Raw genomic sequence first — 27,382 nt, forward strand, 5'->3', positions numbered from 1 at the left:
CTAACTACGGGTTGCTTAGAGCGCGGCCGCAGAGATTAATGAATACTTTAGCGAAGCGGTGCAGACTGAGGTTTACATTGTGAAAGATGTAGGATGCGCTATTCAGACAATGACGTACACTAACAAAAGGTAGGAAACGTGTTTATCTCACCTTTTGTGCACGATATAATGCGCTGTAGATGATAACCCACATGTGTAATTAAACTGGTTTTGCATGCAATGTAGTCAATGTTTTAAACTAGGTAGACAGGCTAACACTTATTAACGCTTAACACCTTGGAAATGTGGCTTGAAATAGTAAAAATGCACATATACTATCAGAGTTGAGTGTGTCATTAGGCGTCCACAACATTTGCGATAGTACTGATATACACTTTGGATAATCTAAACTAGTTTTTATCTTTTAAAACAGCTATTTTTCAAGACTTTGTAGGCGTGGCAGATTACGTTTGATTGACATCTCCCTTGTTTTGGTAATAATACTCTAATTAGCCAGTTAGGCCTTATGAAAAGATTTACTTAAAACGTGATTTGTTTAGGAACTTTCACTATCAATATCCATGTTAGGGAGAGACAGGCTGCAGTGTTTTTTGTATTACAGTTTTACAGGATTTTGCCAACTTTGATGTAAACATTTACCAGACCTAACTCTAACTGTCATACCTTAACTTTACTTGGCTGCTGGACTATAGTCAGGTCTCTTTATAGCAGCTGTAAAGCATTATCTTCATGCATTATCTTTAAAACCACGTTGGTGTTCTTCTTCGCAGGTTGTGAATTTGAGGCAGACATGCCTCTTTTAGAATTCTTAGCTGGGAGCATTTCAGGTAAGAAAAACTTGTATTTGTTTTAATTTGTGACAGAAAATAATAGTTGATTGAATAGAATATGTATTAAGGAGTAATATTTGCCTGTTGATTATTGTAGGTGCATTGGGACTGGCAGTTGGACATCCAGTGGATACCGTGAAGGTGCATGACACACTGAAACCTATAAACATTACCAAATGCATAAACCTAGTTTTGTAACCTCATGTTTTATTTGTAGGTGCGCCTGCAGGCCCATTCTGCATACAAAGGGATATTTCACTGTATAGCTAAAACTTACTCTGCTGAGGGGGTAGGTGTTTTGTCCTTTTAAATTGTTGCACCTTGTAGCTCCAGCCTCCATCACAAAATATGAATGCATATTTAACTATTTTTTTGCCTTTATTATATCAGCTCCATGGATTCTTCAAAGGCATGGCATTTCCGGTGATGACCACAGGTATCAACAACTCCATCATCTTTGGCTCATACAGTAATGCCTTAGACTACCTCACTCAGTCTCAGCGCAGCGACCGAAATCAAGGCAAAGAGCCTTCTGCTGCACATGTCTTCGCTGCCGGATGCTTTTCAGGCTTTGTGCAGGTAAGAAGGACTGTCATTCATGGTCTGGCTTCTTTCAAAGCACCTTTGTAATTAACATACCCAGATATTACTGGCATGATGGGACCACAAATTCTTCTAAATAGGACATTTCAGGGTGTGAAAACTCTGCATGGTTTAAGCGAATGTCACTAGTTTCTCGTTGCATGTGTGTTTCCCACCTACAGGTGCAGGGAAACAAGACTTTAAAGGAAGGCTCCAGTCATTAGATAGTTAATTAAAACTTCAGTATTTAGTGAAACATTATGTTTAAACCATACCCTGAAGAAATCAGCGATATTCCCCGGTAAATAATGATTTTATAGCTCTTTTTTATCAACATCTGTATATTCCGTCAGGCAGCTGCCATTTTGGCCATTTTCAGTAGTCACATGATCCGAAAAACTAGGTCGTGACGTCATCTATGCGTTCACTTTGTAAACACACGAACAGCTCATTGGACGAAAACATGGCGGAGTATTTGAGTTCGGACTCGTCAGCCGAGGAAGAAGTTTAGACAAATAAAGTCCAGGCGGACGCACCTCTGGGTAATTTGGGAACTATCAGTTCCATTTGACCTTTTTCACTGTAAAAATCATTTTATTACTTTGAATTATCACTATAGGTATTCATTCCATCCAAATACAACTGTAAAAAAAATAAAAACATAGGCCTACTCTGTTATCCTCTTAGGCCCCACGGACCCGGTTCCGGGGCCGAAATCGCGTCATTTGCAGGAAACAACGTCTAAGGAACCTTAATATTTAATAAACTATGAATATTTTATATCCATATAACGGGAAAAAAACTAATTTAACTGATCTTTTTCATTTTTTTCTTACAAAAACACACAATGCTAACAGTGAGCCTCTGAATTAGCCCAGAGCGAAAAATGCTAACCTATTACTGCACCGAAAATCACTCCTAGCTCCCTTATTACTTATTCTAGCTGCACATCCAACACATCGTTTATGATCGTAAAGACACAGAATCTAACGGTGCTCACCTCAACACTGAAAGATACAAACTCGCGACGTTATCAACAAAAACGTACATCAAAACAAGTGGCGCTAGGTAGGCCTACTAACATGCGCTAGGCCAGGGGTGCCCAACCAGTCGATCGCGATCGACCGGTCGATCGCGGGGAGATTCCCAGTCGATCGCGAGATGTGTCTAAAAATAGAACAACAATATTTTGTTTTATCGTTAATGTCCTGTAACATAATCTTCCTGTGCCAGAATAATGCACTTGAACGCATCAAAGCTTTGTGATTGGCCGGCGTGACCCCATGTGTCGGGGCGCGGCTGGTGGGAAGTGGGCAGTGCACTAGTTCGCTAACGTTGTCCGTGTCAACAGGAGTGACAGTCCACACACACACAAGACCGCAATTATGGCAGAAGCAAAACATATATAATTTTCACTCCGAGTGGGAGGATGATTATTTTTGTATCTATTCCAATTCAAAGTCCATCCGTCTCATCTGCAATGCGAGCGTGGCTTTATCAAAGAAGGGTAATTTAGGAGCGGCATTTCAAAACAGTGCACAAACGCTACGAGACGGAATTCCCTCCTAATTCTGCCCTACGCTCCCAAAAGGGGAGGGGCCTGAAAGGACAGCTAAATGCACAGCAGTCCATTTTCACCAGGCCCAACAACAAGAGCAAGGCTGCTACCAGAGCATCTTATCGTGCCAGTCACGTTCTTGCGAAACACATGAAGTCTTTCAAAGACGGCAAAGTTGTGAAAGAAGCATTCCTGGAGGCTGCCGATGCGTAATAAAAATAACAGTAGCATTTCAACAGGTTTTTGATATGATAAAAATACCGTTAGATACCGTTATTAATCAGCTGTAAGTTTGAGTTTGTTTGAACTTATTCATTATAATTATTGTTCAAAATGGTATAATAATGCAAACTTAAATTGATTATAGTCTATCAATTCAGGTTAAGAAACTAGTGTTGCTTGCATCCTATTTTAAAGGCATTTCTTTTTATAATCTACTAAAATGCAACAAAAAAAAGGTTTGATTCTATTAATTTTGTCTTTTTTATTGCACTTTGGCAGCAGATTCCTGTGTAGCTTCAGATCTGAGTTGTCTTATTAGTAAGCCTAATTTATACTTTTGTAGCAACACTAATTTTATATAATGGCAAAGAAAGGGTTCAGAGTATTTTCCTTTTTTCCTGTGTCATATGTGGCAGCACTGTTCAATGTTTCTTAAACATTACCCACTGTAGTATGTGACGTGTGAATAAACTCCAACTCTGTATCAACAACACTGTTGTGTAACTTCAGTGAAATACTTGTATGTGTGTAGATTAGAAAGAGGTAAGATAAAAGATCTGCAGTATTTTATCAACCTTCCTAAATTCTCCCACACCACTCCGCTCCTCCGCTCCCTTCACTGGCTTCCGGTAACTGCTAGAATCCACTTCAAGACACTGGTACTTGCTTACCGTGCTGCGAATGGATCTGGCCCTTCCTACATCCAGGACATGGTTAAACCGTACACCCCAGCGCGTGCACTACGCTCTGCATCAGCCAAACGACTCGTTGCGCCCTCGCTGCGAGGGGGACCCAAGTTCCCATCGGCGAAAACACGTGGGTTTGCTATCCTGGCTCCAAGATGGTGGAATGAGCTCCCCATTGACATCAGGACGGCAGATAGCTTGCACATCTTCCGGCGCAAACTGAAAACTCATCTCTTTCGACTCCACTTCGAGCGTTAGAACGATTAACGAAGCACTTTTATACCAATAAAGGACTGGCTTATCTAAAGCCAGTTGAGTAGCACTTGAAATGTTTGGCTCTATGAAACTTGATATACTTATATGATTCTGTTTTCTTCAAGGTTGTGTCTTCCTGGTCGAATGTACTTATTGTAAGTCGCTTTGGACAAAAGCGTCAGCTAAATGCAATGTAATGTAATGTAATGTAATGAAGTATTAATCGTACAAAGGTCAGTTTTATACAAGTAGAAGTGTGTATTTACCTGGTAGTAGGCTGTCAGTAATGGCTACGCCTCTCTATTTGGACTGGTAGATTTCGGTAGACTGGCAACTTTAAAAGTAGCTCTCGGTTCTAAAAAGGTTGGGCACCCCTGCGCTAGGCTAACATGGCTTACCTTCGTCTTTGCCTGGTCTAAACTGGTCTTCAATGGCATTACAACAATAAAAACGATGATGTAGTTAATCCATAGGTTAATATCCAATGTGACTGTGTCCCCTTTGAAATGTTCTGATAATCTATAAGCAATAAAACTGCAATTCCGTTATCTGCTGTCCGCTCTGTGCTCCGTGCGCTCAGGGTCCTGCAATTCCTGCTTCCTTACGTAGTAAACAATAAGTAAAGTCTGCTGCGTAATGTGCTTACGCTGGCTGGCATTGGCAGTGCACTGCATCCCCATTAAGTAATGGTTGATTCATAAATCCCATTTTATGTTTCATCATACTCTCAGAGTAGTCGTCCGGAAACTTGAAATGTTCGCTGCATACATGCTCCTGTGGATCTTTCGGTACGGGCCGAGCACATTTCGCTAGCCACTGCCTCCGAACGTACTTCCTACCAGTGGCGGCCGGCCCATAGGGGCGCTAGGGACGCCGCCCCACCTCTTCCCACATACAAAAAAATATATAAAAAAATATATTAAATAAAAAAATATATATTTAAAAAAAATATATATTTTATATTTTTATTTTTAATGAACAAGGTAAATATCATACAATTGGTATCAGTAAAATGTACAATCTACAATAACATCTCGTTTAAAATTGTGTTACGATGTCTAAAGTTACTGATAAGTCACATGTTTCCTGCCTGGCCTTGCCCGTGGCATTAGTTTATCATTACCGGGCGCCGTGCAAGGAGCCCCCGAGCCAAACAGCAGCAACCAGCACGTTGCAAAAGTCTCAATAGTAAACTGTGCCGCCGAAACATAATTTCAGCCAATCAGCGCCGTCAAATATTTTGGTCACGAGGGCGCTCACGTTGGTGCCCACGTTGCTTACGTGCGTTGACGTGAGTTGTTTTTTAGACTCGTGAGTGACCAAGGTGTTGGATTAGTTGGATGAGAATGGCTTCGTGTGCAGGTGGAGTCGCCGGACCTCGGTCCCCGCCCAATTCCGTTCAAGAGCTAATCTCCAATCCTTTCGAAAGGAGAAGTTTGGGAGATAAACTGTTGCTTAAAGACCTTGGACCGGACCAACCCGATTTGTATATATCGCAGCAAGCTCATGAAAAAGACAAAACGTATCAACGAGGCTTCTCACGTAGCTGGTACACCAGAAAGGCATGGCTAGCTGGATGCAAACAGGTAAATGCTGTCTTTTGTTTCCCATGCTTGCTCTTCAAACAGCCAGGGACAGATACGATCTGTTCAGAAACTAGACAAAAGTTAAACAAGTACAAACCACAGACTGTCTGTGTCATGGAGAATACAGTCGCTGGTTTATTTATGTCTGTATAGGCCGTTGTTGTGAGTGTGGACGGTCGGAGCATATAACGTTAGCTTAGCCAAGCTCCATTCAGAAAACAAGCATTCTAAATGGTTTTTCGCCTGCCGTCTGTCTTCAGACTTGTCAAAGCATTAATTCATGGTTTTTACTAACCGGTATCAGTATGTTGTTACGTCGACATCATTTATAAACGTGTATTACAATTTAATCACGGTAAAATATGTTCATTTTGTTGTAGTTGTAGCTCCCGAGCGCGTCTTGTTTGAATGATGCTAGAGCGATGCGATAGGAGCGTTTAGAGCAGGGGTGCCCAACCTTTTTTGAACCGAGAGCTACTTTTAAAGTTGCCAGTCTGCCGAGATCTACCAGTCCAAATAGAGAGACGTAGCCATTACTGACAGCCTACTACCAGGTAAATACACACTTCTACTTGTATAAAACTGACCTTTGTACGATGAATACTTCATAAAATACTGCAGATCCTTTATCTTACCTCTTTCTAATCTACACACATACAAGTATTTAACTGAAGTTACACAACAGTGTTGTTGATACAGAGTTGGTGTTTATTCACACGTCACATACTACAGTGGGTAATGTTTTCAAGAAACATTGAACAGTGCTGCCACATATGACACAGGAAAAAGAGAAAAGACTCTGAACCCTTTCTTTGCCATTATATACAAATAGTGTTGCTACAAAAGTATACATTCGGCTTACTAATAAGACAACTCAGATCTGAAGCTACACAGGAATCTGCTGCCAAAGTGCAATAAAAAAGACAAAATTAATAGAATCAAACCATTTTTTTGTTGCATTTTAGTAGAATATTAAAATAAATGTCTTTAAAATAGGATGCAAGCAGCACTAGTTTCTTAACCTGAATTGATAATAGACTATAATCAATTTAAACAGAACAGATCTTAATGTTTGCATTCTTATACCATTTTGTACAATAATTATAATGAATAAGTTCAAACAAACTAAAACTTACAGCTGATTAATAACGGTATCTAACTTGAGTTTTTATTATATCAAAAACCTGTCCCCAAAAAGCGCTTCAGCAGCCTCCAGGAATGCTTCTTTCACAACTTCGCCGTCTTTGAAAGACTTCATGTGTTTCGCAAGAACGTGACTGACACGATAAGATGCTCTGGTAGCAGCCTTGCTCTTGTTGTTGGGCCTGGTGAAAATGGACTGCTGTGCATTTAGCTGTCCTTTCAGGCCCCTCCCCTTTTGGGAGCGTAGGGCAGAATTAGGAGGGAATTCCGTCTCGTAGCGTTTGTGCACTGTTTTGAAATGCCGCTCCTAAATTACCCTTCTTCGATAAAGCCACACTCGCATTGCAGATGAGAGACAGATGGACTTTGAATTGGAATAGATAAAAAAATAATCATCCTCCCACTCGGAGTGAAAATGATATATTTTGGGCTTTTTTGCTTCTGCCATAATTGCGGTCTTGTGTGTGTGCGGACTGTCACTCCTGTTGACACGGACAACGTCAGCGAAATAGTGCCCACTGCCCACCAGCCACGCCCCGACACATGGGGTCACGCCGGCCAATCACAAAGCTTTGATGCGTTCAAGTGCATTATTCTGGCACAGGAACATTATGTTACAGGACATTAACGATAAAACAGAATGTTGTTGTTCTATTTTTAGACACATCTCGCGATCGACTGGGAATCTCCTCGCGATCGACTGGTTGGGCACCCCTGGTTTAGAGCGAAGCGAATATTCGCATCGCGTCCGGTCTGAACCATACAGTCTATGGTCTGAACGCAGCATTAAAGCGAGCTCCGCACTGCACTGGAAACGCGCCATTACATCACCAGAAGTCCTAATTTAAGGGGTCATTTCTCCCCAAAACAATTTTTTTACTCACTATATCAACAGCCCCACCAAAAATATTTTCCACCAGCCGCCACTGCTTCCTACGCTTACCCGTTGGCAATAGATGGAACCGAGCATTCCGTGGATTGTTCCTATCCGAATTGTGGCAATGTCGCGATACAATGAGGCATATTTCAATAGAATTGTGAGAGTAACTAGAGTAAACAACATGAACAAAGCACATATGTCAATTTGTCCTCGACACCAAACGCATAGTTCACGTCACTTCCGGTAAAATAAGTCATGTGACTCGTCAAAATGGCGCCGCCCACAGGGTTGATGTTATTTAGGTAATTAATCAGTTTAAAATCACTGATAACGTCATCGGATTAAAAAAAAGACTGGCAGAGACTGGTCTGTTTTATCGGATGATAATTATTTAAAAATACGGGTCATGAGGATTGCCTACCTTTAAGTATAAAGTGCTACTGGCCCCTAGAGGTTGCAATGTTTGTTGCAAACAAAAAGTATTGTTGCTAAGAACTAGAATGATCAAGAATGTGACCTGAGCCAGCGGCCCAGGATCATGAAAATCAAACATGTAGCTTTCAACCATGTACATTTAGTTATTTTCTGTGTGCAGTTGGACAATATGCATGTCGCTTGGACCCAGGTAGAGGCTGTGGAAAACATTGAAAAGTTGTCGACTTGCCTTTAACAGAGGGGGGCGCCAAAGTCATTTGAATTATTTCTTAGAGGACCATGCATACTATAATTGATCAATTTGATTGCGTAGGTAAGTATACAGAGATTGGCCTACTGGCAGTATCAGATTATATCCTCTTGGATGTATATCTCATTCAACCAGCGTTTCCCAGGCTAAACCACAGGGAGGTTTCTGTCAATTGCAGCCCAGGAGACAGACATCAGACACCCCTTGCATGGCCACGTAGCACCCCCACGCAGGCTCAGATCCAGAGCCAGTTTTGTGCCGACAGTCCTGCCCCTCCAGACAACCAAACAAGCAGCAAGGACCAACATCTGGGAAGATGAATGGCAAAGAAATGACACATGAGCTCTTGAATGGCTGGACAGAGGAATCACACCAACGGAATGCCTCGCTAGTGGCCACGACCTTGGCTGGACAACCTGGAAGTCACTTAGACTGCGTGTGGAACAGGGGAGGTGCAAAGCACTGATGAAAGTGTGGAACTACACAACAGAAGACACGTGCAGCTGTGCATCAGTGCAGACAATGTCCCATCTACTGGAATGTGCCGATGCCCCCCGGTGCAGTCCAGAAGACCTGGCAGAACCTACCCCATCAGCTGTGGCCTGTGCCCGATACTGGCAGAACGACATCTGAGATTGCTACGGACTCGAAGAAGAAGACTATAATTGAAGGGCAGCCTTTGGGATTAGCGCCATGAGTTTATGCAAACTATGTTATGGCCCAAATTATTATTTGTGACCTGATAGTGGTGAAGGAAAGGTCAGGGGGTTCAACTAAATCATTTGAAATAATCAGTGTTTTATCTGACCACTGGGAGGCGTCCAATAGTTTCCAAACTAATATTTATTTTGTATTCAAAGCTGCTAAGAACTATGTGTACTTACCCTTTATCTGATCATCTGCCTTCAGGTGTTTGTTTACGTACCCATCGACCTGGTGAAGGTGCGTCTGCAGGGTCAAACAACAACTGCCCGATACCGTGGCCCTGTTCATTGTGTGGCCACCATCCTGAAGGAGGAGGGTCCCAGGGGTCTGTTCAGAGGAGGGTTGGCCCTCGCCATAAGGGACATTCCCTGCTATGGACTCTACTTCCTGCCTTACGAAGTCACGCGAAAGGCTCTGACTGAGAGCGGCAAAGAGCCAGGTAGGTGTCAGAGGCAATAGAGCAACAGTACGACCCTCAGTAAATAAATATGTATCCAGGGCAGTTTATGAAAAATGGAAGGTCACTACTACAAATGGTAAATCAAAATGAAGACATGCTAAGCAAAATATCTAACTTTTTAAATCAAAATGATGAGGAACTGAACAGAACAAAAATAGAATTATTCAAAGTTAAAGATCTCAGCCTTTTCCTAAACACACTAAAGGCTTGTTTCTTTCGGATTTCAGTGATACATTATTCCAAAATGTTGTTCTTAGTCAAGATAATCCATCCACGTGTGACGGCCACACATTGATTTAAGGTGTTTTTTCACTGTAGTGGCAGGGGAAAAGGTTTAAGGCATGTTGATTATCATGAAATAAAATGAACTATTATACATGTATAATATCCTCGCAACTGCAGTTCTTAATGTTCACTGTTATGTACGGTTTGAGGGTGTGGGTCATTAAGCCTCATGGTGTGTGTGTGTGTGTGTGTGTGTGTGTGTGTGTGTGTGTGTGTGTGTGTGTGTGTGTGTGTGTGTGTGTGTGTGTGTGTGTGTGTGTGTGTGTGTGTGTGTGTGTGTGTGTGTGTGTGTGTGTGTGTGTGTGTGTTGTTAGAGATTTGGAGGGATAACTGGTCCGCTTTTCAAATCTCCGCGCGTTCCTATGAAGCTGGTTATAATACAGGAAGGAATCCATATCTACAAAGTAACCGTTAACAATAATCTACTTTAATGGCAATATGACAATGCAATACAATCATTACAATACAACATGATATATTACAGTTATATTGCAATGCTTAAGGAGTAATGCCGGCTTACTCCTGCTCTGGTCCGCATACTGCAGAGCTACTTTCACCCGAGGGCAGCATGTGAAGAAGAGGCCGAACGCCAGGGATCCACCGGATATATACCAGAGTAAGAAGGAGGGGTTTGGTGTTAGGTCAGCTGGTCATCTTTTCAGGTCATCTCATTGGGAGACGCAACGCAGCAGGAAACGCAGCAGGAAACCAAACAGGCTCACTTTACAACAAAAGGTCTCAAGGCCTGCATACCTACACCTCCCCCACAGAGCCATAAAACCCTGTTTACTCCAACCAGCCCAGAATGTTTATAGCCATTTGTAGTCCTTACATTTATGAAAGGATAAAACAGAGAAATCAATATAAAACACAAACACAGGTATTGTTTGAACAGTATTCACTTAACTGCTACTGTTGATAAGCACCAGAGAAACCCAAGGGACCTCTCTTAATATCACAACCACTGTAGCTCGTTCTAAGTCGAATGCAAATCAGGACATGCTCTCACCTTCCCCCATCTTCCTTTGTCCTCAAAACACATGTCAACAGGCCCCAAATCCAGCTCACAGTTTTACCCAAATTATTCCCATTTTAAGCTTATCCATAGTTTGCTAACATGAATAAATACAAATATAACTCTACAGTGTGTGTGTGTGCGTGCGTGCGTGCGTGTGTGTGTGTGTGTGTCGAATGCGGGTATTCAGAGGGATATTTAAGTTTTCCTCAGCATGGGTTTATATATGTTAAAATGCAACGGGGAAAATAATTGAATGTGGATATTGCATCGATCCGACCAAGAAGCACGTCTCCGTGGAGAGGACGCACACAGATAGAGAGATTCTCTCCAACACAGGGGGAGATCGCTCCAGGCCCGGTTCCAGAACAAAATGACTCAGGGTGCATCTGAGATTAGAGAGGGTGCAGTGGTAAAGTGCTATTTTTATAAGTAGGGAGTGGACCCAACACCCTCTAGGGGGGTCCGAGGGCATGCTACCCCGGGAAGATTTTTTTTTTAAATATTGAAGTAATAAGCATCAATCTGGTGCACTTTGAGAGCAAAATGAAGAGATCTATGGATCTATGTGCTCTTTGCTTGATTCATGCGGGTGGTGACGGCATCCAACATTCGGAGCGACCGGAAATCGAATTGCTGTGAAGGATTTCCTGTATTTTTTTGGAGTGTTGATTACAGCCAAGCATTAACTTTGGTATTATAACCATTTTGCCACATACCTGCTGAGACATATCTTCTGGTAGAGCGCCAACGCCCACTGCAGGGGCCAGCACAGCGCGTTCTCAAACCAGCTCTGACAGCGAAAAACGGGGGACAGGCAGACGGCCGCTGTCACGTAGCTGGATGATCCACACTCCCCCAGGTCACCTCTGTACACTTAGTGAGGAGCCCCCGGGGGCCCCTCAATTGCCAGAAGAACACAAACATACCACCAACCTGTTAACTCACCAACAGACTGTTCTTCCGGTGACGTCATCCACAGCTGAGAGGTTGCCTGTCAATACCCATTACCCAGCTGATGCTACGCTAACGTCACCCTTTACCCAGCTGATGCTACGCTAACGTACAACATCTACCCTGAGCTATCTCACCAACCACAGCTTTCAGTATGCCACCAAAGAAGGTGCAGATGGACAGCAAAGAAGGAAAACCAGAGGAGGATCTGGTCTCTCTTGCTCAGGTAACAGAGTTACTAAATCAGCAGAAAGACATGTTTACTGCACTCTTACAGCAGCAACAGGAGAACTTCAGAGGCTTTGTTAAAATGATTATGGATTCCACTAACACAAGGCTGGATGCCATTACAAGGGAGGTTCAGGAAATCAGGTCTAGCATTCAATTTACTCAAAAGGATACAGATGACATGAAAACTCAAAATGTGAAACAGTCTGTACACTGTAAGTCTATGCAAGCTGACATCTTGAGAAATAGTGACGGCCTGTCAGCTGTCACTGACAAAATGGAATATGCAGAAGGACAATCGAGAAGGAGCAACGTGGTTCTTGACGGCATCGGTGAGGAGCCTGGGGAGACCTGGGCGCAAACTGAGGAAAAGGTGAAAGACATTCTTGTGGACAAACTCCAGCTTCAACGAAGCATTGAGATTGAGAGAGCTCACCGCACTGGGAAGCCAGCCGCTAACAATACCAGACCCAGACCCATAGTAGTGAAGTTCCTGAGGTTCAAGGACAGATCAGCGGCTTTGGAGAGAGCCAAAAATCTGAGAGGGACGAACATCTACATTAATGAAGATTACACTGAAGCAGTCAGAATGAAAAGGAAAGAGCTACTCCCTAAATTGTGGGAAGCGCGGGAGAGGGGAGAGATTGCCTTCCTGAGGCATGACAAGCTGATAATCTGCCCCCCACAGCACTCCAGAACCTAATTGTATCACTGGACTTTTAAGGTATATCTGATATGAACTAATTATGAACACATGACAATAATGTCACATTCTGTTAATCTGCCAAAGAAGGGAATGTTACTTGCTCACTTGAATGTGTGTAGTTTGAGGAATAAGGTGCATGAACTCTGCCATTTGGTAGAATCAAATAATATACACATACTGGCTATCTCAGAATCACACCTGGACTCATCTGTTGATGATTCAGAGGTTGCAATGCATGGTTACAATCTGTTCAGAAAGGATAGAGATAAGAATGGTGGCGGAGTTTTGATCTATGTACAAAATCATATTCCAGCTAAAGTACGATACGACCTAATGAAAAATGAAATAGAAGCTTTATGGTTACAAATACAATTGCCACATTTAAAACCCAAATTAATTGGATGCTGTTATAGGCCACCGAGTGCCAATTCAAACTATCTAGATGGTATTTGTGAAATGGTAGATAATACAGCTGAGTGTAATAGCGAAATATATTTCATGGGAGACCTGAATATCAATGCCTTCAATGAGAAATGCCCCATGTGGAACAAGATTGCATTAGCTGCCAAAATGTGTAACATGACTCAGGTAATAACATCACCAACCAGAAGGGCTACAAATAAACATGGGGCTATTACAACGACCTGCATTGACCACATCTATACTAACAGGCCAGAGCACTGCACTAAAGTGTTGTCACTCACAGTTGGCTTTAGTGATCATAATCTAGTTGCTATAGTACGCAAGACCAAAATACCTAAGGCTGGCTCCAAGATAAATTATAGAAGGTCTTATAAGGGGTTTAATCAGGAACAATTTGTAGAGGAGGTAAAGAATGTGCAATGGTTTGATGTTTGCCATGAGGAAAACCCAGAAAAAGCACTGGGAGTATTTATGAAGTCTTTCATGGGGATTGCCGATCAGCATGTTCCTATGAGAAAATGGTCTGCCCGGTCAAAGTGTGCCCCTTGGTTGAATGACGAGATGAGAAGTGTAATGGTCCAACGAGATGATGCTAAACAAACGGCAGACAGAACAGGTTCTCTATGTGACAAACAACATTACTGTAAACTAAGAAATGCGGTAACCAAATTGAATAAATGTAGAAAGAGGGAATACTACATGCAAGAAATCAGTGATTCTACGAATGATGGAAAGAAATTATGGAAAATATTGAATAACATAATGGGGAGGAACTCAAACATGCATCCTTCTTTTATAGAAACCGAGGGTAAATTCATTACCAAGCCAGCAGATATTGCAAATCATTTTAATGATTATTTTACAAATAAAGTAGATAAGCTGAGGAATGCCATGGGTGCAGTCAAGGACACAGTGTCACATCACATCATTAAAGATTGTATCATGAGGGAAAAGCAGTGCATGTTTGAATTCCACAATGTTACAGAAGAATATGTTGAAAATATGCTTTTACATCTGTCCGATGATAAATCTCCTGGGATTGACAACTTGGATGGTAAACTGCTCAAAATGACGGCCAAATACATATCCAAGCCATTGAGTCACATTTTTAATAAAAGTTTAGAGCAAGGCGTGTGTCCCGAGATCTGGAAGGAAGCCAAGGTCATCCCATTACCCAAGGATAAAAGAAAAACCTTTGCTGGTTCCAATAGTCGACCTATAAGTCTCCTCCCAGTGTTAAGTAAATTAATAGAAAAAATAGTATACACCCAAATTCAATACTACTTTTCAAGTAACAATCTGACAACGAACTACCAACATGCCTATAGAGATGGTCACTCTACAAGTACAGCACTTGCACAAATGACCGACGACTGGTTAAAGAGCATGGATGATAGGAGGCTTGTAGGAGCTGTGATGTTAGACTTTAGCGCAGCTTTCGATGTAATCGATCATAGTCTGCTGCTGAACAAACTCAAATGCTATGGTTTTGATTCTGTTGCTATGTGTTGGATGGAGAGCTACCTGACTAGGAGAAGGCAGCGAGTGTTTTTCAATGGGAGCTTTTCTGAAAGTAAGGTGTTGCAGTGTGGGGTCCCACAGGGGAGTTCGCTTGGGCCTTTGTTGTACTCTATATTCACAAATGACCTTCCTTACGTATTAAATAAGTCCAGTGTAATAATGTATGCTGATGATTCCACGATGTACAGTACAGCATCAACATGCAGTGAGTTAAACTATCTACTTAAAATAGAGATTAAAGCCATAGCAGACTGGGTCAACAATAACAAACTGGTACTCAACATTGCAAAAACAAAAGCAATGGTGTTCGGATCCAGACACATGTTAAGCAGCAATCCTCAATTAAGCCTGACACTGGTTGGTCAGCCAGTGGAACAGGTAAACGAGACTAAGTTGCTTGGCATTGTTCTTGATTCTGGTTTACGGTGGATAAAGCAAATTGACAGTATCGTAACTAAAATGGGAAGGAGCATAGCTGTGGCGAGAAAATGTACAAAGTATGTAACACCAACCACTTTGAAACAAGTCATTCAGTCTCTGGTTTTGTCATATCTTGAGTACTGTCCGGTCATATGGTCATCAGCAGCAAAAACACATTTACAGAAATTACAAATAGCTCAAAACAAGGCTGCCAGACTAGCTCTACACTGTTCGAAGCGCACTCATATTGGAGTTATGCATAAAAGCCTATCATGGCTTCCAGTTGAGAAACGTCTGCAATCTCGTGTTATCACTTTTTTTTTTTAAATGTCCAATTTAGCAAAAAACCACTGTATTTTTATGATCAAATAGTTTACACAAGAGACGAGCATGACCATAAGACTAGACAAGCTACATCAGGCCATCTACTGGCACCTAAACCCAGGACACATCTTCTGAAATCTTCTGTGTCTTATAGAGCTATAAAGGAATGGAACTCATTGCCAAACTACCTTACTGAGATAGAGTCCAGAGCCTCTTTCAAGAAGAGATTGAAGGGCCATCTACTAATGACCATGTACCCTTGTGAGCTGTGAACCCTAATTTAATTTGATCGCATGTTGTTGATGATATTGGTGATGTTTTTTTAATGTTTTTAATGTTATTAATGATGTCAGGACTTATGTCCTAAATGTTGCTGTATTATTGTTGTATTGTTTTAAGTGTCGGACCCCAGGAAGAGTAGCTTTTGTCGAGAGCAAAAGCTAATGGGGATCCTTAATAAACATAAACATAAACATGCCTTCCCAGTCCCTTATCACGTACAAGAGCATGGCGCCAGTTGTTGTAGCCAGTTGTGGTGAAGGCATCTGACTTACTTGAACCGAAATGTCTACATGCATAGCAGAAGATTTTTACATGAATATTCCAGCCAATCTCTGTTTTGAAACCATGAGCTGCAAAATCTCTGTACTCCCAAAGCGAGAGCTGTGTCCGGGTCCTCGGCAGTAAGTCGGACCCATTTCCGGTGAGGGTTGGCCTCCGCCAGGGCTGCGCTTTGTCACCAATCCTGTTTGTAATATACATGGATCGGATTTCGAGGCGTAGTCATGGGGGAGGGGGTCTGCAGTTCGGTGGACTAAGGATTGCACCACTGCTTTTTGCAGATGATGTGGTTCTAATGGCTTCATCGGTCTGCGACCTTCAGCACTCACTGGATCGGTTCGCAACCGAGTGTGAAGCGGCTGGGATGAGGATCAGCACCTCCAAATCTGAGGCCATGGTTCTCAGCAGGAAACCGATGGACTGTCCACTTCAAGTAGGGAATGAGTCCTTACCCCAAGTGAAGGAGTTCAAGTATCTCGGGGTCTTGTTCTCGAGTGAGGGAACAATGGAGCGTGAGATGGGCCGGAGAATCGGAGCAGCGGGAGCGGTACTGCAGTCGCTTTACCGCACCGTTGTGACGAAAAGGGAGCTGAGCCAGAAGGCAAAGCTCTCTGTCTACCGGGCCATTTTCGTTCCTACCCTCACCTATGGTCATGAAGGATGGGTCATGACCGAAAGAACGAGATCGCGGATACAAGCGGCCGAGATGGGTTTTCTCCGCAGGGTGGCTGGTGTCTCCCTTAGGGATAAGGTGAGAAGTTCGGTCATCAGGGAGGGACTCGGAGTTGAGCCGCTCCTCCTTCGCGTCGAAAGGAGCCAGTTGAGGTGGTTCGGGCACCTAGTTAGGATGCCACCTGGGCGCCTCCCTAGGGAGGTGTTCCAGGCACGTCCAGCTGGGAAGAGACCAAGGGGTAGACCTAGGACCAGGTGGAGGGATTATATCTCTTCGCTGGCCTGGGAGCGCCTTGGGATCCCCCAGTCAGAGCTGGTTGATGTCGCCAGGGAAAAGAAAGTTTGGGGCTCTCTGCTGGAACTGCTACCCCCGCGACCCGACCACGGATAAGCGGAAGAAGATGGATGGATGGATGGATGGATGGAGCTGCAAAATGAGGGCCTTACCCCACTGTAGGCGAGTTGGGTACTTTTTAAAATATACCTGGGCAGGCTCTGTTTTGCCGAGGTCCTCTGGCACTTGCGGGCCGCCGAGGGGTGGCGGTGTTTGGGGCAACGAAGACGGCTGCTCCGCCTCCGTGGGCGAGGCGGGCAAAGCCGGTGAGTCGGGCGGGAGGACGTTAGGGCCCTTCTCACTTCGGTTAAATGGATTCCTTGCGTCCCTCACTTGCGTCGTTTCCCTGCGACTAGTCCCTCCCACCAGGGAAGCATGGAGAGACGCAAGGCAACCATGAGAAGCAGGGGCCGTTTCTCAATCTCGAGGAAACTGGCTTCCAAGCCAATATTTCAAGGATGCTACGTCATCGAGTGCCGCCGAAGGACTGTTCCAATCTCCAGCATACTTGGAATTCCACCGAGGCCGCGTCCTTGGTTTGGGGGTAATTTCGAGGCTGCACATGGGTAGACTTCGCGTCCTTAAAATCCCCACAATGCTTTGCGCACGGACCAATTTCCCGAAATCTGTGGCAGAAAATGTAAGGCGGGGCCTCTCATATGACGCAGACCTGCACACTTGCTAGCCTGTTCCACTCTTCGTTTTCCGAATGCCAGGAAGGATTCTTGCCTAGCTTCTGAAGCAAGTGACTCAGAAGACATGTGCTACCAAGCAAGCATCCTCGCGATTGAGAAACGGCCAGGGAAATGAGTTTTAAGAGCAATGGGACATCCTTTCCTCCGGAGCGTCACGTGAAGCGACGTCCGTTTGTGATGACGCCGCACAGCTGATCGTCTGACATCAGCTCTGTCCCTGTTATTTTCACAAACACCCCCGCCTACACATTTACTGACACTAACATTTGTATCATCTGTTGTAGACCCAAATAAATCAAATCAAATAAGAACTCATTCTCAAAAAAGATAAACGCCATTCTTAAAATGTATAAACGAACATTAGTTGGAATAATATTGATTAGAGTGCACAATAGAAATAAAATAATTGAGAGAAGAAAAAGAGATATGTTATCTATCAAAACCCAGTTAGATTAACATTCATTGGATTGCACACTTTGTTTGTTTGTGTGGATATGTAGCACATTAACATTTTAATAGCACTTAAAGGTGGGGTAGGTAAGTTTCAGAAACCGGCTCGAGATACACTTTTTGTTATATTCCATGGAATGCTCTTAACATCCTGATAGCAATGAATATCTTAAGTGCTTTGACAAAAAATCCATAAAAAAATGTCATCTGTGGAAGCCGTAATACTGTAAAAGGTACAACCAATCCGTTTAGCCGGGCCGGCTAAACGGATTGGATTGCCGCCCTGTCTGTCAGCCTTCCATCTTGTGCACGCACAAATGTATCTCGTGCCCTCATTGGGCGTGCCGTCATTGGGCGTGCATTGCAGCAGTACTTCAATGACTCGCCAGCAACAGGCGGCCACTTTCACCAGTCTGCTGACGTCATGTGCGCGTTCATGTGTGTTGGAGGAGGTGCTCTGTAAGGAAGTCTGAAGGAAGGGGCGGATTCTTTTCGGCTGTGTACTTTCAAATTTTAGTGCACTCGAGCCGGTTTCTGAAACTTACCTACCCCACCTTTAATGACTGACTGAATGGAAATGACAAAAAATGAAAATGTAAAACGAAAAAAGTGATCATGAAAATGTTTCCAACAAATGAATAAAATGATTTTTGACCACTTTGTTGTTCAGATATATCACATATGTGTAACTAAATGAAACAGGAATTGAATCAAAACACGGTATAAACTGAGGAGTGACTCCCGTGAGGTTCATGTGTTTTCTTCACTCCGCTGGGAAACTGCTCTCATGTCAAGAAGCATGAGATCAGTGCATGCACTGCATCGTCCAATCAGTGAGCGATACACAGTAAGGGGGCGGGGCGAGTGTCTGATGATTTCATCGAAGGATGGTCTGGTGGTTCCTCGGTTATAGATCCTCCATTATCGCTCCTCGCTCCTCCGGCAAAAATAAGGCCATTGGGACGCTACTCAAGATGGCGCAGACAAATCAACTTCCGGTGAGACCGAGGAGCGAGGAAATTAAAAATAAGAGAAGTGAGAAAGGGCCTTAGTGTCCACCACAGTGGCCGTGGGTAACGTAATGTCCCCATGATTTGAACTGTTATTACCTGCAGTAGATGCAGTGTTACTGCTGGCGATAAGGGCTGGTTGTTTTAACCATTTTCTGATGTCCATCATTGACTGCTGTGTAAGCACCGTGCACCTGACATAATAACGTTACTTACCGTTTAAATTGACCAAATAAATGCAGTAGACAATGTTATTTAACCACAATTACAATTTATTTTATTTCAACTATATTCTTCTTATTATTATTATTATTACTACTACTATTATTATATATGTAATATTTTTCACTTTTTATTGTTTTCACTTTTAATTTTTCAAATGAGGGTGCATAACGAACGACTCAACTCACCCTTATGCACCCCCGTAGAACCGGTCCTGGATCGCTCCTTTGTGCCACGCCGATCATCGTGTTTTTCTTTTTGTGGATTATAGCCTAAATAGACCTATAAACATTTCCGTTTTTTTGCTGCCGACGGGCGCAGGAGCAACAGTTTTTTTTGTCAATTAACTATAGTGGCTTGGATTAGGCAGTAAAGACAATTTCGGTTTATCGCCGAGCGGACTTTTTGTTGAGTTTTGTTTGTGTTTTGTTTGGCTGGAAAACTGTGAATATAATTGAATAACGTATAAAACCTGTCTTTGTTTATTTTGTGAATGTGTGGATATAGACTGTAGTAAATACACTTCCATGCGGACTATTTGGTAGAAAGAGTAGATTGTCCGTTTATCAGTTCTGTTTGCCTTTAATATATTATTTATTTCATATCAAGAACCCCTTGTGTGTTTATTTAACACAGCTATTTGTGATAGTTGATCGTTACACACGTGACAGGTGTGGTTTATCAAGATGCTGATTAAACATGATTATCACACAGGTACACTTTGTGCTGGTCACATTAAAAAGCTATTATTATTTGTTTTTGTCTTGAAATTATTTTTTTTAAATTAGAACTTCACCTTAGGGTTACAGAAATGCATTTCTTATTCACAGATACCTTACAGAATCAGTTTGACCACCATGTGCCTCGTACAGTTTGTAACACACAATTGGTGCACTCCTCTTTAATGGCTGTGTAGGCTACATGTAGTTTACCCACTGACCCAAACATGCTAAATAGTTGACATAAAATGCAATGCAAGATCTCGGATGTTTATAGTTTCCAGAAGTTTCCTCTCAAACTGTTTTTTTGAATATGACAATGAGTTCATATACTCAATGGCCTCCAAAGTAAAAATATTGAATTAACAAGTTTCATTCAGCGTTGCGCACTTGATCTTATCTCATCATTTTTCTGTCCTCAGGTACATTTGCAATACTGATGGCGGGCGGCGTGGCGGGCGTGGTGACCTGGGCCTTCGCCACGCCCATGGACGTGGTCAAAGCCCGGCTCCAGATGTCGGGGGCCGGCGGGCGGGAGTACAGCGGGGTCCTCCACTGCATGAGAGTGAGCTTCAGAGAGGAGGGAGTGAGGGTCTTCTTCAAAGGCCTTACCCTGAACAGCCTGAGGGCCTTCCCCGTCAACGCTGTCACCTTCCTCACCTACGAGAGTCTCATGAAACTTTTCTATCCCCCGAAAAGATGACATATTTAGACTCTCTAAAAGCCTGAAAACACTCCACCTGAACAAAAAGTGATGAAGATGTTCAGATTGAGCACCCTGTGAATTGAACTGCCTTAAACAAGGATATCAGATTAAGCTGCACATTGTGGACATCAAATCTATCATAGGCTACTTGACAAAATATGAATGTAAACAATGCTGCGGACCGACAAGTGTTTATTTCCAAGCATTTTATTCTTCCGAACTGGACACAAACAGTGAATGATTTCCTAATAAAAACAATACAAAGAATGTAGAGGATTTCTGGTGCCTGGTCCATGGAGTTTTTCCTAAAAACCCCACCAAGAAACAACTAGTGGATATGAACAGGAGTCTCCTTTGGCAGTCTCAACTAATTGTTAATCAACAGTCTCAGTGTCATTTTTGATGTGCTGCTTCCTTTGTCAGCTCTATACACATTACACCTTTTGCACGGTGGAAATAAGACCACTGAGGTGGGGGTTTTATCATCTTTTATTTTTTAAAGAGACTCTTGGTCCATTATTACAAAAACATACAAAACTCAAATATAAATTAAAAAAGGCATTTATACCAATGTTTCCACAGAGGTGACTGGTATCGTACAGCACTGAAACACGGATTTGACAGCAGCATAATGACAGAGTTATGAGAAACATTCAATCGACAGATGAATTTGTACATTTGATTTCTCAAAAGAGCATGGAACGTGTTGACTCGTGCGTTACAGAACATTTCACTTGCACTGCACCACCTTGGTTTTCTAAGCAGTATACGCAAACAGTCATTATATGCAACCTGGAGATTCTTGAGGCTCGCCTTCTTATACTTGACCCACAAGGGGGCAGTATAGAGAGGAGTGCAATAAGCTCTAAAGAGGTTCACCTTAACCTTATCTGAACACCAAGAGAATTTTCTAGCCAACATGTTGGCTTGCATATATAAGACATGCCGCTGTCTATACATGTCATCATCATCAGCCATTTCATCTGTGATGATGTGTCCCAGATACTTAGTGTTACAGCAAACAGACAGCACCTGTCCTGACAGATAGCATGTTGGAAAACAAAGGTTCTTATCCCCTTTTGCTCTGCAGATCATTACAGCGCTCTTCTTAGCATTGTATTTAACGTCAAATTTGACTCCTTAATCAGAACAAACATTTAGCAACTGTTGAAAACCAGCACTTCTAGGAGAAACAATAGCCAGATCATCGGCATACATAAGATGGTTTACAATCACATTACCAATCACACACCCTGTTTTACAGACAATCATCTGATAGATCATTCATATAGATATTAAAAATCCATGGTGAGAGGAGCCCCCCCTGGCGGACTCCATTACCAACACCAAATGGCGCAGAGACTGCATTCCCCCATTTGATCCGCATGCTCTGGTTGGCATACCAATAAGCCAGGATCCTAATTATACTGTTAGGCACACCCCTTTGTCTCAATTTTAAAAACAGTTTATGGTGGTTAACTCGGTCAAAAGCCTTAGAGGCATCAATGAAACCAATCAGAACAGTGGAATTCTGTCTTCTATATGTTTCTACCATTTCCTTCAAAGCATAGATGCATAGCTCAGTACCATGCTTAGCCTTGAAGCCAAACTGGTTATCTGAGGTACATAAATAGGAACATAGTCTATCTAACAAAATTCTTTCCAGGACTTTGGATAACACACTGGCTAGAGCAATTGGTCTATAGTTATCCAAGCTCCCTACCTTGCCCACTTTGTCCTTAATGACAGGGACCAAAGTAACAGTCAACATGGAGTCTGGCAACATATCATGAGTCATGAGGCCGGTAAAACAAATGGCAAGAACAACTGCAACCTTCGGGCTTGCCAGTTTAAGGTGCTCTTATTATTTATGTTGCAAACGGTAGATGTTTTTGACAGCCAAGCTAAGTAAGGTCCCTGGTCTTAAAACCATTACCTATACCAGGGGTGCCCAACCAGTCGATCGCGATCGACCGGTCGATCGCGGGGAGATTCCCAGTCGATCGCGAGATGTGTCTAAAAATAGAACAACAATATTCTGTTTTATCGTTAATGTCCTGTAACATAATCTTCCTGTGGCAGAATAATGCACTTGAACGCATCAAAGCTTTGTGATTGGCCGGCGTGACCCCATGTGTCGGGGCGTGGCTGGTGGGGGCAGTGCACTAGTTCGCTAACGTTGTCCGTATAGGCCATAAGGTGAACCCTGTTATCGTTTCATCCCGCTCCACAGAAGTGGAACTACACAATCTTTAGTTCATAAAAAAGAACGAGTCATGCTTATCCACCAAAAAAAAGTTCGTCGCTAAAATTCCTGTCAATTCTTCTAGGCACGTAATTATTGGCTGAACTAGTCCCTTCAAAGCGTAATAATATCTTGGTCAAAAGTAGTGCCACGGTCCGTCACGTGATCGTGCTACACCAATTGGGTAGCTGCATATACCGGTATCAACAAACTAGGGGTGGGCGATACCACAAAATCTGGATTCGTTCCGATACCAAGTATTTCAGGGCCAGTATCGCCGATACCGATATCGATACCGATACTTTTTTTAATGAAAAGCGTCTTATGTACTTTCATATAGGGGAGAGCTGCATGACATGATTTTTGAGCTGAAATCATCATAAATAGACACAATCTGAATTCATTTTCATGAATAAAGACAGGACAGTTTTTATAGACAAATACACGTTTTACTTTTGCAAATTTAAAGTGCAAACATGAAAAATAACATTACAAAGTGGCCAAAGTAGCGAACTGTCTTCTTGCACACATCACAGTTCGCTAAGTTTTAATGGCCAGTTGTGAAATTGCTCCACACAACGCTGCTCTTTCTCTCAGCCATCATGCGCGTGTGTGTGTTGCACTCGCGAGTCGCTGGCTGCTGCTGTCCTGCCCTGCTGGCTGCTGTCAGTCAGCTTGATAATCGGCGTTCAGGCAGGGAGCCTCGAGGAGAAGAGGACAGCAGTGGAGAGAGAAGAAAAGAGCATATACTTGTGTTCGTCTGCACATAGTTTTTTGAAGAAATTGACGAGTAGAGGAGACGAGAAAAAAAGTATAACAGTATCGATCCTATTGGCTCTAGTATCGATATTTTGAAACGTAACGTAATATCGGAGGTATCGATATTTTGGGATGGATCCGCCCACCCCTACAACAAACAGATTTGGAAAAAATGGCGACCGCCATGGTTTCATCGAGTAGCGGGGACGAGGAAAACGCACCAGAAAGTCTCAAAAAGTCAAAATGATCAACACACAAACATTGTTACATGCATATTACGTCTGTGAACGACAAGGTTGATTATTTTACCAATACAAGATGGAATACGTACAGGACAAGCTTACAACGGTGGCATTGATTTTGAAGTTACAAATACAATATTATCATATTACAATAATTATAATTATAATAATAATATAATATATATATTATATATATCTATAATAATAATAATATATATATATCTATAATAATAATAATCTATATATATATAATAATAATCTATAATAATAATAATGCAATTCATCAAATTATTATATGATGAATGAGTAAATAAATGAATCAATGCTCATTGGTATAAGTACTGCATTTTATTGATCTAAATTACTTAACGTAACAAGTTAACCTTCTTCTTGGACGCAGCTATGTATGAAATCAAATCATGTTTATTGTAAGAGTGCATTTAACGTGTACAGGGTAACAATAACAACAGACAGACAGACAAAAAGTCCTCAGTCTAATGGAATAATCCACGAGCTCAGCCAATGAACCTAGCGATGCGAACACGGTAGTCCAGGAATGTTGTTGTAGCTGGAGTTGGCTGATAAACGCTGCTAGCCAATGTTGATTCGATGGTCAACTCTGTTCCCAGATAGTAAAACCTCTCACAAATACCGCGTATATAACGCAAATACCTCGGACTTAGTGATGTATTAAGACATATGACAAAACATGACATAAAACAAGCATACAGCACTGTTTAGAATCCATTTGGTCTGGTTTAGCGTAACCATGTGTGCGGCCATCTTTCACTTCTGTTGACAATATGCAGCTACCCAATTGGTGTAGCACGATCACGTGACAAACCGTGGCACTACTTTTGACCAAGATATTATTACGCTTTGAAGGGACTAGTTCAGCCAATAATTACGTGCCTAGAAGAATTGACAGGAATTTTAGCGACGAACTTTTCTTTGGTGGATAAGCATGACTCGTTCTTTTTTATGAACTAAAGATTATGTAGTTCCACTTCTGTGGAGCGGGATTTATTTTCTAAAGGACTTTTCGAGGTTCACCTTGCGGCCTAGTAGGAGTGACAGTCCGCACACACACAAGACCGCAATTATGGCAGAAGCAAAACATATATAATTTTCACTCCGAGTGGGAGGATGATTATTTTTGTATCTATTCCAATTCAAAGTCCATCTGTCTCATCTGCAATGTGAGCGTGGCTTTATCGAAGAAGGGTAATTTAGGAGCGGCATTTCAAAACAGTGCACAAACGCTAAGAGACGGAATTCCCTCCTAATTCTGCCCTACGCTCCAAAAGGGGAGGGGCCTGAAAGGACAGCTACATGCACAGCAGTCCATTTCCACCAGGCCCAACAACAAGAGCAAGGCTGCTACCATAGCATCTTATCGTGTCAGTCACGTTCTTGCGAAACACATGAAGTCTTTCAAAGACGGCGAAGTTGTGAAAGAAGCATTCCTGGAGGCTGCCGATGCGTAATAAAAATAACAGTAGCATTTCAACAGGTTTTTGATATGATAAAAACTCAAGTTAGATACCGTTATTAATCAGCTGTAAGTTTGAGTTTGTTTGAACTTATTAATTATAATTATTGTACAAAATGGTATAATAATGCAAACTTAAATTGATTATAGTCTATTATCAATTCAGGTTAAGAAACTAGTGTTGCTTGCATCCAGGGGCGGATCTACCGGGGTGGCATGGGGTGGCAACTGCCACCCTAAACAATAGCCTTGCTACCCCAGCTGCCACCCCAGTTGGTATCTTTGTTTTGAAAGAAAAGTTGTTGCTCATCGGACATTTATGAGAGAAAGTCTCTAATGTCCGAGTGCAAGTGAATGCAGCACAAGAAGCACGTCATGTAACCCCTCCCCCGGTCCTGGCGCGAGAGTGGAAATATGATTGGTGGCGAATTCATTTGAACGGGACGGCGCAAAACGAGAAGTCTTTCGGACTCAAGTAGACTGAAGGAATGAGGTATTTGCGGTCTACACTGACAGAGAAGAGAATGTCAAGTTTGGCTGCACTCAGCATTGAATCAAAACGCACTAAAGCTGTTGATCTTAATACATTTGTGAGGCGTTTTGCTGAACAAGATAGGAATCGCCGCATTCAGCTGTAATAGACATGCCAACTTGATGCTCTGCTCACGGATGACTCGATGAGAATAACAAACTGTTAAGATGATGACCTTGTATGCGTGTATATATTTTTTTCTTTGAGGGGGTCTGCCCCCAAAAAACAATTTTAAGTCCTGAAAAAGTAAAATAAGACGGTGTGTAAAACTACACTGCCCAGCCAACAGAAAGTAACCACTTTGATTTAACTAGGCCAGTAGGTAAGGACCTTCCACTGGATAATAACTGCAGCGATGTTTTAGCTGAATACACGTTTTTTAACCCTAACTGATGCAGTTAGTCACTTCTTTAATGTTTGTTCTTTCTGATGTAAAGTCAAGGTTGTAACTGTATATCAATAATGATATAATTACTTGTTTTTCAAATTTGAAGGAGGGTGAGCAAGCATCTTGATGAACATTCATCATTAACTCCTCCAAAAAATAAATATAGTTTATTCAATAATAAATGAATATGTGAATCATAACAGTTCTTCACTATATCTGTAAAGCGTCTTTGAGCACCTGTAAAAACGCTAACAAATTAAATCTATTATTATTATTATTTATTATTTATTTATACAGCTGATAGGAATAATATGATTGTTAATAGTATCATATTCATTCAGACAAACATCGATGAGACAGTTAATTAATGTACTTATTGCAGCAGTCTGCATATATTTGGTACTCCTGCTGGTCTAAGAGTGAGACAAACTCATTCAGTTATTGTTCAGTTAAAATTCATTAAATTACGTCTGCCACCTTATATGTAAGGCTTTACTGATGTGCCACAATAATATCACCTATGTGATTGAGTTAAAATATTAATATTGTGGCTTTCCAAGTTAACATTGATTGTAGGGGTGTAACGGTTCACAAGCATTTCGGTTCGGTACGTACCTCGTTTTTAGGTCACGGTTCGGTTCGGTACGTTTTCGGTACAGCAGAAAAAATGATCACAAAACATTAAAAACATTGTTTTTATTATTATTAAACTGTGACTAATGTATTCAAATAAATACAAAATATAGTAAAATAAACATTAAGGTGCAGCATTTCGATGAACTGAAATAATCTGTATTTGAACTGTACTAGTACCTAAGCAGCCAGCTTGACATTAGGACTTGCTTGTCATTGTATTTTCATGTTGTTTAAAGAAAGATTAACTTGTC

At 42.1% G+C, this 27,382-nt stretch overlaps 1 protein-coding gene across 1 annotated transcript; it reads left to right on the forward strand.

The window, feature by feature from the left end:
- On the forward strand, positions 1-21,215 carry LOC117540342 (solute carrier family 25 member 45). Its single transcript, XM_034206962.1, has 7 exons — positions 1-129; positions 771-827; positions 928-971; positions 1,048-1,119; positions 1,221-1,409; positions 9,337-9,571; positions 20,554-21,215. Exons 2-7 carry the CDS (start codon positions 791-793, stop codon positions 20,832-20,834), a joined length of 858 nt encoding a protein of 285 aa, XP_034062853.1. The 5' UTR covers positions 1-129; positions 771-790; the 3' UTR covers positions 20,835-21,215.
- The last annotated feature ends 6,167 nt before the right edge of the window (positions 21,216-27,382 follow it).

This window comes from Gymnodraco acuticeps, unplaced genomic scaffold (assembly GCF_902827175.1).
Source record: "Gymnodraco acuticeps unplaced genomic scaffold, fGymAcu1.1, whole genome shotgun sequence".
Lineage (NCBI taxonomy): Eukaryota > Metazoa > Chordata > Actinopteri > Perciformes > Bathydraconidae > Gymnodraco > Gymnodraco acuticeps.

Excerpts from the sequence above, each read along its gene's own strand:
- LOC117540342 (XM_034206962.1), top strand. The coding sequence starts at position 791 with ATGCCTCTTTTAGAATTCTTAGCTGGGAGCATTTCAG. Across the intron at positions 828-927 it reads CTTAGCTGGGAGCATTTCAG|GTGCATTGGGACTGGCAGTT; the intron begins GTAAGAAAAACT and ends TGATTATTGTAG. Across the intron at positions 9,572-20,553 it reads TGAGAGCGGCAAAGAGCCAG|GTACATTTGCAATACTGATG; the intron begins GTAGGTGTCAGA and ends TTCTGTCCTCAG.